This window comes from Zootoca vivipara, chromosome 2, assembly GCF_963506605.1.
Source record: "Zootoca vivipara chromosome 2, rZooViv1.1, whole genome shotgun sequence".
NCBI lineage: Eukaryota > Metazoa > Chordata > Lepidosauria > Squamata > Lacertidae > Zootoca > Zootoca vivipara.
The window spans coordinates 53015550-53030146 of NC_083277.1; the positions used below are offsets into that span (position 1 = coordinate 53015550).

The following is a 14597-nucleotide window of genomic DNA, read 5'->3' on the forward strand; positions in this document are numbered from 1 at the left end:
AGGGCCGGCCCTGCCTAACAACACTTAGGATTATGCCTGCTTGCTTCTTACCAGGCAGCACTTATGCTACCTCACATCAGATACCGAGACAAGCACCTTGCATCCAAGCTGCTTTTAACATTTAACCCCAAACTCCCTCCCTCTGCTCCATCTCTCTCTTTGTGCTAAACTGCTGTTTCTTCACACAGGGCTCATCCACCCAGGCTTTCTGGACACAGGTCCGAGAGGTTTCTCGTTTGACCCACCTCTTTCCCAGGGAAAACAGAGTGTATGCCGCTGAACAGAGGCACCAAGTTGCACTCAACATTCGGGTGGAGGGGCGGTTGTGCATGTGTGACATCACACATGCACTACCACCCCAACCTGGCCAGGCTGCTTCGGCCCACCATCCCCTGACTGCTTAAACTTTTTATGCCAAGAGCTTGAGGCCACCTCCTCTCCCTCCGAGAGGCCTGCCACGGCACTTTGGCACTTTCCTCTGAGATCAACAGGACACCTTCCCAGAAAGCACTCTGGAGGTCCACAAAAGGACATGCCTTGAGGGCTGTGCGTTGGACTACCATGACTGATTAGGTATGTTACCCACATCTAAATTTAGTAGAATTAATGCTACTGAGATGAAGGCTGCTTTTCTATGTAAAGAAGGAAACAATGAACACTATCTGCCTTGAGATGAAGCATTATAGAGAAGTATAGCCCTGATATGGGGCTTGATACAGGGATCAGAGTGAGATGAATGATCACAGACATGGTGATCCATATTTAACCAGGAAAATCCACAGATCTTAATACCCCCACAGTGGTACCTCGTGTTATGTACCATCCCCCTTACGAATGCTGTGGGTTATGCACTCCACTAACCCGGAAGCAGATGCCCCTTCTTGCAACCTTTGCCCCGGGATGCGAGCGGAGGTGCCATTAGAGAAAGCGCGCCTCATGTTGTGAGCAATTTCCTGTTACGAACGGACCTCTGGAACGGATTAAGTACGTAACACAAGGTACCACTGTACTTCATACTGACAACCTTAGATGAGCCATAGACCAGATTCTTGGCAATGCTGTGTTACTTGCACCTTCACTCCATGCACATATTTAGTACAATTCCTCTGTAGTTCAAAACCCTATTTTTCATTGCAACATGAATCTTTAGTCTTGTCCTTTATATCTTCTCACTTTATCTGCATCTAAGTCTCTCTAAACTCTACACCATCTGTACAAACCCCTTTTAACATGTGCATAGGCCAAATGGCCTTTCAATTTTGGTCATGCTAAAAATAAACACCTTTGACTTGTTTCACTTGTTAAGCCCAGCTTCAGATATTGAGAAGAAAATGTCATTGCCACCAAAATGTGATTGCTAGCATGCCAGGGTCTCACTGGCACAGGTGTATTGTTTGGAAGCAGCCACCATGTGACTTCCACATTTAAAAAACTCTTTGATGGTTCCATCATTCTTTAGGCACTACAGAGAGGATGCCTGCAAAAGACTGCACAAGGCCCTTTAAAAATAGGTTTTGTAACTGTCACATGTTTGGTTTTACTGGCTACCATTTTACACTCTGTTTACTGTACCGTTTGGAAGTTTGGTGGTTTATATTCAACTGCATTATTTTTGTTCTCTGCCTTGAGGATTTTGAATTTAAAACTCTGAATCCCAGATAGATACTGTAGGTGGAAGATGAGGGTATCAATAGCTACTAGTCACAATGCCTATGTTACCTCCAGTATCAGAGTCAGTACACCACTAAATTGATGAGAAGCACAAGTCGGAGAGTGCTTTTGTGCTCATGTCTGCCTTGCTGTCCTCTCAAAGGCATATGCTTGGCAACTCTAGGAAACAGAATGCACAGGGATAGAACTATAGGAAGCTGTCTTATACCGAATCAGATCATTAGTTCATCTACAGTCTACAATGACTGGCTGCAGGTCTCCAGGGTTTCAGACAGGAGTCTCTCTCAGATCACTACCTGAAGATGGCAGGACTGAACTTGTGGCCTTCTTCATACAAAGCAGATGCCCTATGACTGAGTTAAATAGGCCTCTGGTCTGATCAGATTCTGCTTATGTGCTTACCTTGGGTATCTGATTGGCCACTGTCAGAACAGGATGCTGCATTAGATAGGCCATAAGTCTGATACTGTAGCCTCTTCTTGTATAGAGGTGCTGAATGTGGGCTTCCTACATCCACACAGCTGTTTAAACCATTTTAGCTGCATATTATGCTTGTAATGGGTAAGGTCTGAATTTGGCGCAGCATTCCAGTCTGCCAAGCTAAAAGACTGGTCTTAGTTTGACATTACTTTGAGTTTGAAAGTGAACACAATATTGAAGGAAGAGATTCTGAGGCTCATGTTCACCCTACGCTTCAATGTGTGCTTGAAATTGCAAGCTGAATGCAGGAATCCTATACCCACTTACCCGGGGGCCAACCCTTATGAAAATCAATGGGACGTTCCCAGTAGACAGATATAGGATTGCACTGCTAGTTGCTCTCAATTATGATCTACATATGTAATTGACACTTCAAAATTTATACGGAACTATCAGAGTATATACCGGTAGGATCTCCATGCTACTTTTTCGAATCTCTATAAAGCCAAATGTTTGGATAATCTATATCAAAAACCCAAACTATACACCAAAGTAACAGTCAAGGGTACCACAGCACGCCAGGCACTCCTGTCTAATGTATGGATAATCTATAGCAAATTTTAATGTTAATATTCTCATAATATCCTATTCAAAGCACAGTGACTCCCATGGCAATAAACTTTTCTCTATTTTGTTAATATTTCACATGATATATTACATTTTTTGAATAGGTTCATACCACTAAGATAATTACAAGTTATACGTAAATAAGAGAAAACACTATTAGAGAAAACACACTCCTGACATACTTCCTCCAAATAACCTCCGTGTCCTCTGCCCCACTTCCCCACTAAGGAATTCAGACACAGATCATTGCAAGTGGTTTCTGCAAGAAAATGTTGCACTGTAGAATGCTCCTGTTCAGGATCCCAGCCAATCATTTCCTCTTGCAAGGTGCTCAATTACATCCCCCGGGGTTTTCTATGCCCCCCCACCCTCATCCAGCTAGCATTCCACAACCACCAAGCAAGCTTCTCATTGGGCCATTTTGGGTTCCACCCCCTTCTTTTTAAAAAGTGCACTTCTGCAAATCTTCAGTTTTCTTCAAACCTGGCGATACTTACTACTTGTGCATGGATAAGAGAGCAAGTATCACAATGGCATTTTAGTATATAAATCTCTGGCACAAATGAATTTAGAATATTGTGTGATTTATTTATTTATTTAAATTGAATTATATTGTTTTTCTGTTTTGGTGCATGCCACCCTGAACAACTTTGGGAGGAATGGGTAATCTAATAACAAATAATAATACAGTACACAAGCATTTACTATCTGAACTGTCTTCCAAAGCTGCTCACATCAAGAGGAGGAGAGGGAGAGGCTTACAAACTAAAAAAAGACAAGACACACAAAGAAAGGGGAATGGAAGGAAAAGCTAGAGGAGAAAAATCAGTTGTTCATGGCCAGAGTGATGAGATGCAAGTAGACATTTTTACCAAACTGAACAAGCACAACTAATATAATATAATATAAATAAAACTCATATGTAGCCAATTGCAAAATGTAAGCTACTTGTTAACTGCACTGAATTATGTAATGTAATGATCCATTAACTTTCTTAAAAATAGTGATATTATATTTAAGCTACCGAATAAAATGTATATTAAAAATAATTAAAGAGTATATTCATAGCAATTTGTATAAGGGTTCCAATGGGAGCAGTGGGAGGTTCCTCCTTGCTGTTAAAAAAAAACCCTTTGGGTCAACAAATACTTACCAGGAGGCTGAGAAAATGCAAGGAGATCAGTCCTGCCGCTACCAACAGAAATATGCTTAAATTGGGGGCAGGTATGAATAGCCTACAATTACTAGCAGAGTAGCTACTCAGGTTTGGCACTCTGCTAACCTTTGCTTAAATCTTCTGTAGTCAACTGGTTGTATAAAAGCAATTACAACTTTCCCATTACATTTCTATCCCACCTTTTCTCCAAGCAGCTTAAGGCAGTATATATGGTACTTTCCCCATTTATCGTCATAATAACTCTATGAGGCAGATTTAACTAAAAGAAAGCGAAGAGCCCAAGGTCATGCAATGAGCTTCAAGGCTGAGAGAGGATGTAAAAGTGGGTCTCCAGGAATCCTTGTCCAATACTAGTCCAGCCACTGCACTACACAGTGTTTTCACACATTCTGAGTTTAATTATACCCCCTAGGCTAGGTGCAAAATTAACTATAGAAAACATAACACTATGGGCAGTATCTATCAAAGTGGTTCTATTAGTGCATGACTTCTTTTTGTGCAATGGAACTCCCCTCCATTTTAATTGCCCTGTGCACCTCCCCAGAAATTTCTGGGGCCCCCGCCCTTGAATCCCCCCCCCCGGTTCTGCCACTGCCAACTCAGGGGACAGCCAACAATACTCCTGCAGATGATCCCAGTGATCAAGTTAGGATATAAAGGTTTAGGTGGTACAAAAGATAATCTGCACCTAAATTGTTCAAAACTTTATAAATGGATACAAGGACCTTGAATCTGGCTTGGCGGTAGATGGGCAGCAGTTATACCACTTGATCTCAACTTGCCTACATTTACCTGAAGAAAACACTCAAAAGGAGTGTAAGCTTCTTACAATAAATATATGCTTCCAAGAGATTGGAGTACGGTACCCAATTACATTTAGTTACATTTATTGAAATTATGGTGCTGGAGGAGACTCTTGAGAGTCCCATGGACTGCAAGAAGATCAAACCTATCCATTCTGAAGGAAATCAGCCCTGAGTGCTCACTGGAAGGACAGATCGTGAAGCTGAGGCTCCAATACATTGGCCACCTCATGAGAAGAGAAGACTCCCTGGAAAAGACCCTGATGTTGGGAAAGATTGAGGGCACTAGGAGAAGGAGACGACAGAGGACGAGATGGTTGGACAGTGTTCTCGAAGCTACGGACATGAGTTTGAGCAAACTGCGGGAGGCAGTGCAAGACAGGAGTGCCTGGCGTGCTATGGTCCATGGGGTCACGAAGAGTCGGACACGACTAAACAACAACAACATTGAAAGGTTGTAAAACCACCTTTCAAAGTTGCACACATAACACAACAATATGTCATTAGATCCTGTCCCCTACTATGTCCGATTAAAAAAATTCTTTTCAAAATGCAGAAAATATTCCAGTCTCAGACACTTAAAATCCATATGTAATAAAGGGGTTCTTGTATTTTTCTGTGGTGATTTTACTCTTAAAAGTTCACATTTTCCCTTTCAGATGAGCTATTTTAAGTACTGTACACACAAAAACACACAAAAAGAGGAAGGGGGGAAACAAACAAAAGGGGGGGCTCTAATACTCTTCCACATGTTCAAATGGATAAAAGATAAATACTTTATTTTTTTTTAAAAAAAAGCTTACAGGAAGACCTACAATTACAGTTTCCAGAGGAGTAGCCATATTAGTAAAAGGGGTAAAGGTACCCCTGACAGTTAGGTCCAGTTGCGGATGACTCTGGGGTTGTGGTGCTCATCTGGCTCTATAGGCCGAGGGAGCTGGCGTTTGTCCACAGACAGCTTCCGGGTCATGTGGCCAGCATGACTAAGCCACTTTTGTCGAACCAGAGCAGCGCAAGGAAAAAAGGATCTCCATCACCACACTTGAGTAAGGCTTGTATTCCAATTTTCTCTTCATAATCCGAGTAGCCTGAGCTAAAAACATCTACGCTATCTCTTCACATTTTAAAACAAGCAACTGCTCACAGCAGAACTCTGCAACTGAAGATGGACATTCTTCATGCATTAACAACTCATTACTAACCTTTGCTAATGACTGAGCCTCAGGGCAAGCAAGAGCCTGACAAGAGATAAGAGCTTGTTCTAAAGCTGTTGTAATTAACTGGATTTCAGTTACTCTGGAAAGATGAAGGCATTGTTTACAAAACAAAGCACGAGACTTCTGGCAGGAAGCCTTTCTCCATTTTGGGTGGAAGTATTGCAAGCAATTTACACAACCGTGGAAGTTTATGCCACAGAGGTTTTTTTAGTCTTTAAGGTGCCACAAGACTCTTTGCTCTTTTTACTGGTGCTGTGGGTTAAACCACAAAGCCTAGGGCTTGCTGATCAGAAGGTTGGCGGTTCAAATCCCCGTGACGGGGTGAGTTCCCGTTGCTTGGTCCCAGCTCCTGCCAACCTAGCAGTTCGAAAGCATGTCAAAGTGCAAGTAGATAAATAGATACCACTCCAGTGGGAAGGTAAACGGTGTTTCCATGCACTGCTCTGGTTTCACCAGAAGCGCCTTAGTCATGCTGGCCACATGACCCAGAAGCTGTCTGCAGACAAACACTGGCTCCCTCGGCCTATAGAGCGAGATGAGCATGCAACCCCTGAGTTGTCCGTGACTGGACCTAACAGTCAAGGGTACCTTTACCTTTACTCCTCTGGAAATAAGCCACAGATGTAATCTGAAAGCTGATGAAGCCCCACATGCTCCTATTTTTAAGGGGTAGGTTCGCATGAGAGCATGCTACAAATCAAGGGCTGGAAACTTATCACTTGGGTCATGTAGGACTCCCTTGAACAGATTAATTATCTGCAAATTTGAACCAGATATAAACATTTGAAAATGAACTTATGGTTCCTGAAAAGGCCTTTTCTAAAATGTAATTGATAAGGCAGAGATGGAAAAGGCAGAAGTTGTTTGTAGGTAAATGGGAGAAGCAGGTTCTGGGTTGCTAATGTTGTTTTGTGACTACTTCTACCTATTGCCTGGTGTCTAAACAACTCACATCAATATGAAACCACTGGTAGGGTTAGGAGAAGCTGTGCAAGATCTGGATCATTGTCTGGGTGCCGTGGTAGACAATGAGGGTGAATGAACTGAACTGGAACTCTGTGAATGTGGAGGCACGATGGGTTGGTGGCTCCCATGTCTGGGAGATTGGCCATTTGCTTGTTCTGGGTGGGATTTCACTCCCTCTGAAAGAACAGGTTCAGAGTTTGAGGGAACTCCTTGATCCATCTTTGTCCTTGGAGGCTCAGGTTGCCTCAATAATTAGAAGCATCTTTTACCAGCAGTATATAAATTGTTATAAACAAACAAACATTTTCACCAACCCAGGAAAAGCCACCCACAAAACATTAACATTTTAGATCACTTTACTATGCAACAAAAAAAATGCAATTTGAATGCTAACTCGTGGTTATATAAGACAGTACTGTAAAACATTAGTTTCTCTCTGCCAAGATATAAATTTAATGAACAATCCTATTCACATTTATTCAGAGGAAAGTCTGTGTTTAATAGACAAGACAAACATACACAGGGGGGGGGCAATCTAAAATGCAGGCATTTTGGCTTAATATTTTATTGTTTTGTCAAGAAAATATGTTATAAGTTATCCTAGTTTAATATCAATGTGAGCTATAATGTAATATCTGTACGTGTCAGGGGACCTCCGTACAGGGAACCTCCACCTCTCCTGTTGACCAGCACTTCACCCAGTGAGAGCAGCAGCAGCGGGTCAGGTGGGGGGAATGAGGAAGTTAGTGGGTTGGAGGAGTCAGGGCTCGGCTATGCTAGAGAGCCATTGCAATGCCCTGACCAGCAGGTGGAGGGGAACAGGCAAGCCCTTCCAGCGCCCGAATTAAGGCGCGCCACCAAATGTAAGGTCGGGAGGAGGCGTTTCGGGGTGCCCAAACTCTTATGCTGGGCACGTAACAGGCAGGGCAGTCTCAAGCGGGTTGCGTGCCCTGGTGCTGAGGGGCGGAGATCGCTCCGGCGCCCCCGCCCTTGCAGGGCGCAGCATGGTTTTCGCGCGGCGCCCTGCCTACCGGCCCAGCGCCCTGGTGCACCGCACCACCAGGGGTCTACCTAGAGCCGGCTCTGGTAACAGGAAACGTTCACTCCCGGCTTCTGCGAGTGACTGAGAGGTCATGTTTTCTGCTATCTCTGCACTGTAAATACTATGCACAATAAAATTATTAAAGACAGAGCGGACTTGGGCGTCTTTACTCAAGAGTTGCCGCAACAGCACCATTACACTATGTAAACTAAAACAATGCAGTGTTCTAGACTTAAAGAACACCACAATTACAAATGCATAACCAAGGTTCATTTGGACATCCATTACTATGACTACACTCATCTTGATCACCATTGTAGAGAAGACGTACACTTCAGCTCTGCAAAACAAGTGCTTTTGTCTTTAACTTTCAAAAGGGGGAGGAGGTAAACATATTCAAAGACCTAGAAAGAGATATGGCTCACAAGAATAGACCAAGCATCCTGTTTCCTCTACTGACCAATCATACCGAGGAACTCAAAAGCAGAGCACACCTGCATGGTTATTCATCAGCAATAGTAGATCTAACTTCATGAGTTTTTCTGATTACCTTTTGAAGCCATCCCAGTAGATTCAATAATTATGCACTGTGTGGAGTAATGTAAACAGGTAAATCCAAAATTATCCTCCTGCTAAGATTTCCAAGTAGGGATCAACCAAGTTTTCCTGAGTACATATTTTGAAATATGCAGTTTCAAGGGAGAATTTCTTTCTACTTAAAAAGTAGACACAAAGTCCTATTTTCAGAGGCCTATGCAGAAAGACCTAAAATGTAAGCCACAAGGTCCAAGGAAGCTACCGAATCTTAATGGGGAAGACCATGACCCAAAGGATCTAGTTTTTGGATGTATCTTTTTCACATACAGCTGCCTATAACACAGAGTATGGGAGTTCCAAAAATATTTGTGGTGTGGTACAGAGATCAGCTGTTCAAAGACAAGTCAAACACTCCACTGGGCTAGTGAAAGCCTCTTGGGTGATGTTAAAAATCTATTTGGAACCAAGCCTAGGAAAGAATGCAGACTTTGAGCTTACTTCATAGTAAAAAAAAAAAGAGCTTTGAAATGCTTCCTTTTACATATGTAGTTGAAACTCCTCTCCATCCTATCCCTCCGTCATACATATTTTCTATATGAACAGTTGAAAAAGAAGAAAATTCAATCATGCAATTCCCATCCCTTCACTCTGAAATGAGAATAGCCCAGTAACAGCTGTAAAATGCACCTTGGCTCATTGTGTAGTTCAACACTTAGCAGTTGAAATCATATGTGGGGGTAATATTTATCTTTATATATCAAAACAGGTTTTATGTTTCAGAAGGAAGTCAGACACTTTTTCATTACAAGCTCATTCACTTGAATCTTAACTGCCCTGATTTGAAAAGAACAGAGCTCATAGTCACAGAATGTGGTGTTCCTGTTTCCCAGTCCCTTGCTCTCTTTGGGTTGGGGGACCTGTGGGAATGGTAAAAGGGGTTGCAGATGGAAGAAGCTGGCAGAAATTTTTCACTCAGGAGTGCAACTTTGGATGCTAGGCATTGTGAATATATGTCCACATTAAAAATATCATGTCTTAAACTTCCAAGCTAATAACCATTGCTAACATATATTTTTTACATATACCGTAAATTTGAAATATTAAATGAATTTACAACATCTCCAAAGGGAGCCAGGGGCATATATAAATAATAAAATTTAATTAAAACAATTTAAAACAGCTCCATAATGTATTGCAGAATGCAGTTAAATCCAGCAGTGTAAAAACTTCAGAAAACTATTAACCAAAGCTTGGATAAATAAGGAAGCATTACATATGGCCCAGATGCAGGTGAAAAGGGAGACTGTCTGTTAAACATCAGCAATGTAAAGTATGGGGGAAAGATTTTTGTTCAGCAGCAATCAAATTATACAGACCAGTACATTTTTTGCTGAGTTCTGAGAATTCATTTTTGACCCTTTAGTACAGCCTAAACCAGAGATTGCAGAAAGCTAGAAACTGGTGGCTTTGCTAGACTCTCTTACAACACATAGTATTAATTTGAAACTGAAATCATTTTTTCAGAATTCAACAGTGTTTAATGGAGAGGGCTAGAAAGGATATTTAGATTCCTTGAGGATATTGGTATAGTCTCTGTGTTGTATGGAGAGTAAGAAACAATGCAGGGATAATTTAAAAACAAAGAAAAAGGCACAAAATAGGGAATTTCAGCCTCCAAAGCTAGTAGAGAATCTTTAACACTGCATTGCAACATGAGACATAAAAAAGAATAGTACACCAAAATTCAACAGCTGCCCATCCATCTTGAGAAAAATGTTTCTAAATAGAATAACTTTTTAGATTGAGTATTTATTGGGGCTGTTGAAAATAATTTGCATATTTAAACTATGGCTTTGATTACTGGTTATTCTCTTTTATGAAGGCCAATTTATTAACTGTTTGTGGGCTGAAAGAAATAGTATGATGTTTAGTCCTCAATATCTTTTTGACTACCTTATGTTAAAACTACCATGGTTATCACTGGTAGGAATTTCTCTATTTTTATTTTCTTGATTTTAGCCTTTAGCTATGCAATAAGTTTGTCTTATGGCATTATTACAGTGCTGACAAATGTCACACTGTACAATCCGTTATGCCAAAGTTATGTTTCCTGCTCATCCTGTATGCTTCCTAAAGTTCAGCTGTTGCATTAAAATTGCATCTCCTTGGTATTAGTACATCCTGGATTTTTCTATTATTATAAAACAGAGGATATTTAAATATGAATGATTAGATGTGATTAACCACTTACTGGGTAATAAACAGTATGTGTTATTGATGCTCTAAATCAATATGGAAACATTTACATTGCCAAAAATATAATTTACCTAAGCAAATCTTCAGGAATATAGAAACCAAGTAGGGGGGAAAACAAGTCATCTGAACGACTAAACCTACAGCACACAACATCATAATTTTGATTCTCTTCTGCCACCTGCATCATAGCAGCATTCGGTGTTTGCATTTTAAAACCACTATCTGAACCAAGAGTACGTTGAAAGAGAACCCAAAACTAAGGACACCAGTCCCAAAAATAAACTAAAACATGCATATGTTACTAAAAACGAGCCTTTTAATTTTATATAGGGATGGATATCCGTGTTAGTTGATAAGACCAGCCTAAAGTATTATATTCTCCGTAGTTTTGTATCCGTTGGCCAAATGACTTTTTTGTTGTTTGCACGTTATTGGATGTTTTTTTTAAGTGTAGCAAGTTGCGTTTGGGTTATCCAGCTACTGACTCAGAGCAGGTGCGTGATTGGCGCCCCCTAACGACAATATAGTCCTAATTCCTTATCTTCAACCCTCACAAGAGCGTCCTAGACCACCGATAAAAAAGACGGGCATTGCACGAATTAAGTGTATTTAAAAAGATGGGACGGGGTTCCTGCTTATTTCCTGAACACTGGCTAAGGCAGCCTGCATTTCACCCCTCCACAAATACGCGAATACACCACACGGCTGTTTTTCATATCCACTCCAGCTGCTACGACACTGGAGCAAGAAGCCTACCCAGATTCCTCCCAAAGCGGACCCCACCGAGAGCACCGATGTCCATCTTTATTTCTGAAACGCAACCTGTTCAACCAACGCGGAAAATAAAAGGGCTTTTATTTTTCCCTTCCCCTCCCGCCACCGCCGCTTTTTTTCTCTTTCCATCTTGCGATGGAAGAGCAAAGAAGCCTAATGGGGAGCAGAGAGAGAAGGGGAAAGATAGGAAGATACGGGCTGCAGCAGAGAGGCGAATAACGCTGCACACGCCACGGTTTCCAAAAAGGAAAAGAGAGAGAGAGAGACGCCTGGCTGCTCAAGCCATCCAACAGCAGCAACCCCGCATTTTCTCCGACACCCCCTCCTCCGAAATAAAGACACCATCCCCACAACGCCATTTTCTGACAAAGAATCAAGTTGGGCTCGCCAAGACACACACACACACAGAGAGAGAGAGAGATAGATAGAGAGCCTCAAAAGTGGAAGGCGGAGGCAAGGCGCGCAACAGGGAATACGCATCAACGCCGCCAACTACCCCGCCCCCGCACTGGGAATTATCATTATTCTACCTCGGGAGTTAACATCCTGGGGGAGGGTTAAGGAAGAGGAGGACCGGGGGCCGAAGGAGAAGCGCCCCGGCGGCACCTACCCACGCCGTATTTTTCCTCCTCCGTCGGACTCCACATGCTGCCGCCCGCGCCGGGTGCGCTCCTGCAGCTGGCTGCCCCCTGCCAGTGCGGGGTCGGCACTCCGGAGCCGCGGTGCTCATGGACGAGCGGAGGCGGCTTCTCCTGGTGTGCCCGGGGACGCTGCTCCGCACAGCCCCCCGGGCACCGCGGCTGTGGCGGCGGCGACGTCTTCCCGTCTTCCCACAGGCCAAGCAGGTGCGCTGGGCGGCTGCAGGCGGAGGAGGAAGGAGAAGCAGAAGCGCCTCTTCCCTGGAGAGGCAGCGGCAGATTCCTCAGCGCAGTGCTGTCTCTCTCCCCCCCCCCCCCAACTCCCGCTCTCAGGTCGGCTCTCCTCCGCCTTTAATCCAGGGGGGTCTTTTCCCTTCTCCCGGCCTCCCCTTCTTCCCTGCGACTGAATAAGGCACCAGCAGTTCCTCCGCCGCCTCCTCAGCTGCCGCCGCCGCCGCTGCTGTTGTTGTCGCCACCGCCGTAGCTGCTGAAGGGCTCGCGCGCCCACCCACTTGCCAGGCGGGCGCATGCGCGGGTGCTTTCGGTGCCAGCCTTCCCGCGCGGCCTCGGCCAGCCTCTCCTCAGGTACCTGCTGGCGAGGAGAGGAGCGGGAGGGCGCGCGAGGGCGCCTTCCCCGAAGCAGCGCTTCTGCCTCGGAGGCACCGACGACGACGACGACGACGACGACGACGTGAGGTAAGCTGGCGGCCGGGTGAGCCGTTAAAAATCTATATGCCCTCCCTTCACAGACATCATGCACAAGACTTCGTCTCCTTATACTGTACAAGCGAGCCAATGAAACACAGACTTGGAGGAGGAGGGGAGAGAAATTAATTCAGGACGTTTGTTTGTCGTGGCAAATCCTTAGACTGCAAAAGTTGGCAGGGCTTTTCTTAAATGTCATTCTGCGTGATAGCAATGCATCTTAAATCCTTGTGGTAAAATGCTGTGCTGCAACACAATCACCTGAATTTCTAGGTTGGCCCTAAGACAAATAAAAGGAAGAGGGTCCCTTCAACAGGGCCAGAACTTAGGGGTAACACTACTTGCTTGAGGTGCTGTGCCAGCATAGGTGCCACTGGCATAGCCAGTGAAAACACCCTCTGTGTGTGATAGAGCGAAACTAACTCACCAACCAATGTCCAGGCTCTAGAGAGAAACTGGGCACTCACAGTGGACTGCCATTGAACAGAGTGCCAGCACAGCGCTCAGTGTGCGGCATAAGAGCATAGCTGCTGGCATAGCAATGAGCAGAGTATGGTTTGGAATAACAGCATCTGGAATATATGGACAGATGTGAATATATAGAGGTCAGATGTGAAAGCAACAAGAATGACTACTCTAGAATAAAATTGTGGGAATTAATGAAGAATGCATGAGTAGTTTTAAGTGTAACGAAAGTATCTGGAGTGGAACTTAAAGTGTGGTTGAGGGAATATGAGGAGCAATGATGGTTTGTAGAGTGACTCATGGGATTTTCAGTGGTGCTGCCAGGGTGAAGCTTATCTAGAATAGCATGTTATTGGAGTTCTGAAACTGAATCCGAACAAAATGGCAGGGTATATACAGTGGACTAACATTTGAATGGTAATTTCCAGTCTGATAGGATTGTTGATTGTCAGCATTTGTAGAGTGGTGATGCCTATGAAATAATGGACATCCTTTTTGGAAGAATGACATCTGGGCTATAACAACATAATGAAATGTCAGGATCCAGAAGAGGGTGACAGTAGAGTGATAGGCTATAGATTGGATATGACTGGATGTAGAATAAGGCAAATGATGACAGGATCTACAGTGGATTACAGTGTAGAAACAGTGTCATCAAGGGTGAAATTCTATGGCACCAAGTGGGATAACAGTGGAATAATAATAGCATCTGCAATTGAAATTACAGGCATTCTGTAGTATCCTACCACAGAAGAAGAATTGGGGTTCAGGATTCCTTAATCTGGGTTTTTAGGTTATGGATTGCGTTTTTCTAATAATAAATGTTTTGTTTTGTTTTGTTTTGTTTTAAAAAGTAGTGGCAACATGCTGATATATAATGACATGCCCTCATCTCCAGCTTTCTGATTCCAAAAACTTGCCAAATGGCTCTGCTACAATATCTGCCCTGCCCTGCACTACCCTGCCATCCGATCCGCACACAGTTATTATGATTGTACATAAAGCTTGACTTTATGAGGAAAATCTGCAGTTCTGTAAATCAATAGTCATAAATAAAATAAAATATACACTATTTAAACTTCAAATAAAAGGGGTCAGGAAGCCTTAATTCCTTGTTACCAAATATCTTTGTTCCTGTTACTGCTTCCTATCTTGCCAATACAGCCCTCTCATATAATGCACTTTATTTTTCAAGCTCCATACATTGTGCACCATCTAACTAGAAATAAAACAAAAACAGGTGCAGTGGGAGAGGGAACACATAGAATTTTCCTTTGACACTCACAATATTTTTTATAG

The 14597-nt window shown here is 43.2% G+C and overlaps 1 protein-coding gene across 2 annotated transcripts in view; it reads right to left on the reverse strand.

Moving 5' to 3' along the window:
- The window catches only part of DOCK3 (dedicator of cytokinesis 3), a 147584-nt gene extending 135146 nt beyond the window's left edge, over positions 1-12438 (reverse strand). For both annotated transcript variants that reach the window (XM_060271527.1, XM_035106067.2), the window contains exon 1: positions 12101-12438. In XM_060271527.1, the coding sequence (XP_060127510.1) occupies positions 12101-12137 (37 nt within the window). In that variant the 5' untranslated portion in view covers positions 12138-12438. The remainder of the gene's footprint in view (positions 1-12100) is intronic.
- Between the last annotated feature and the right edge of the window lie 2159 nt (positions 12439-14597).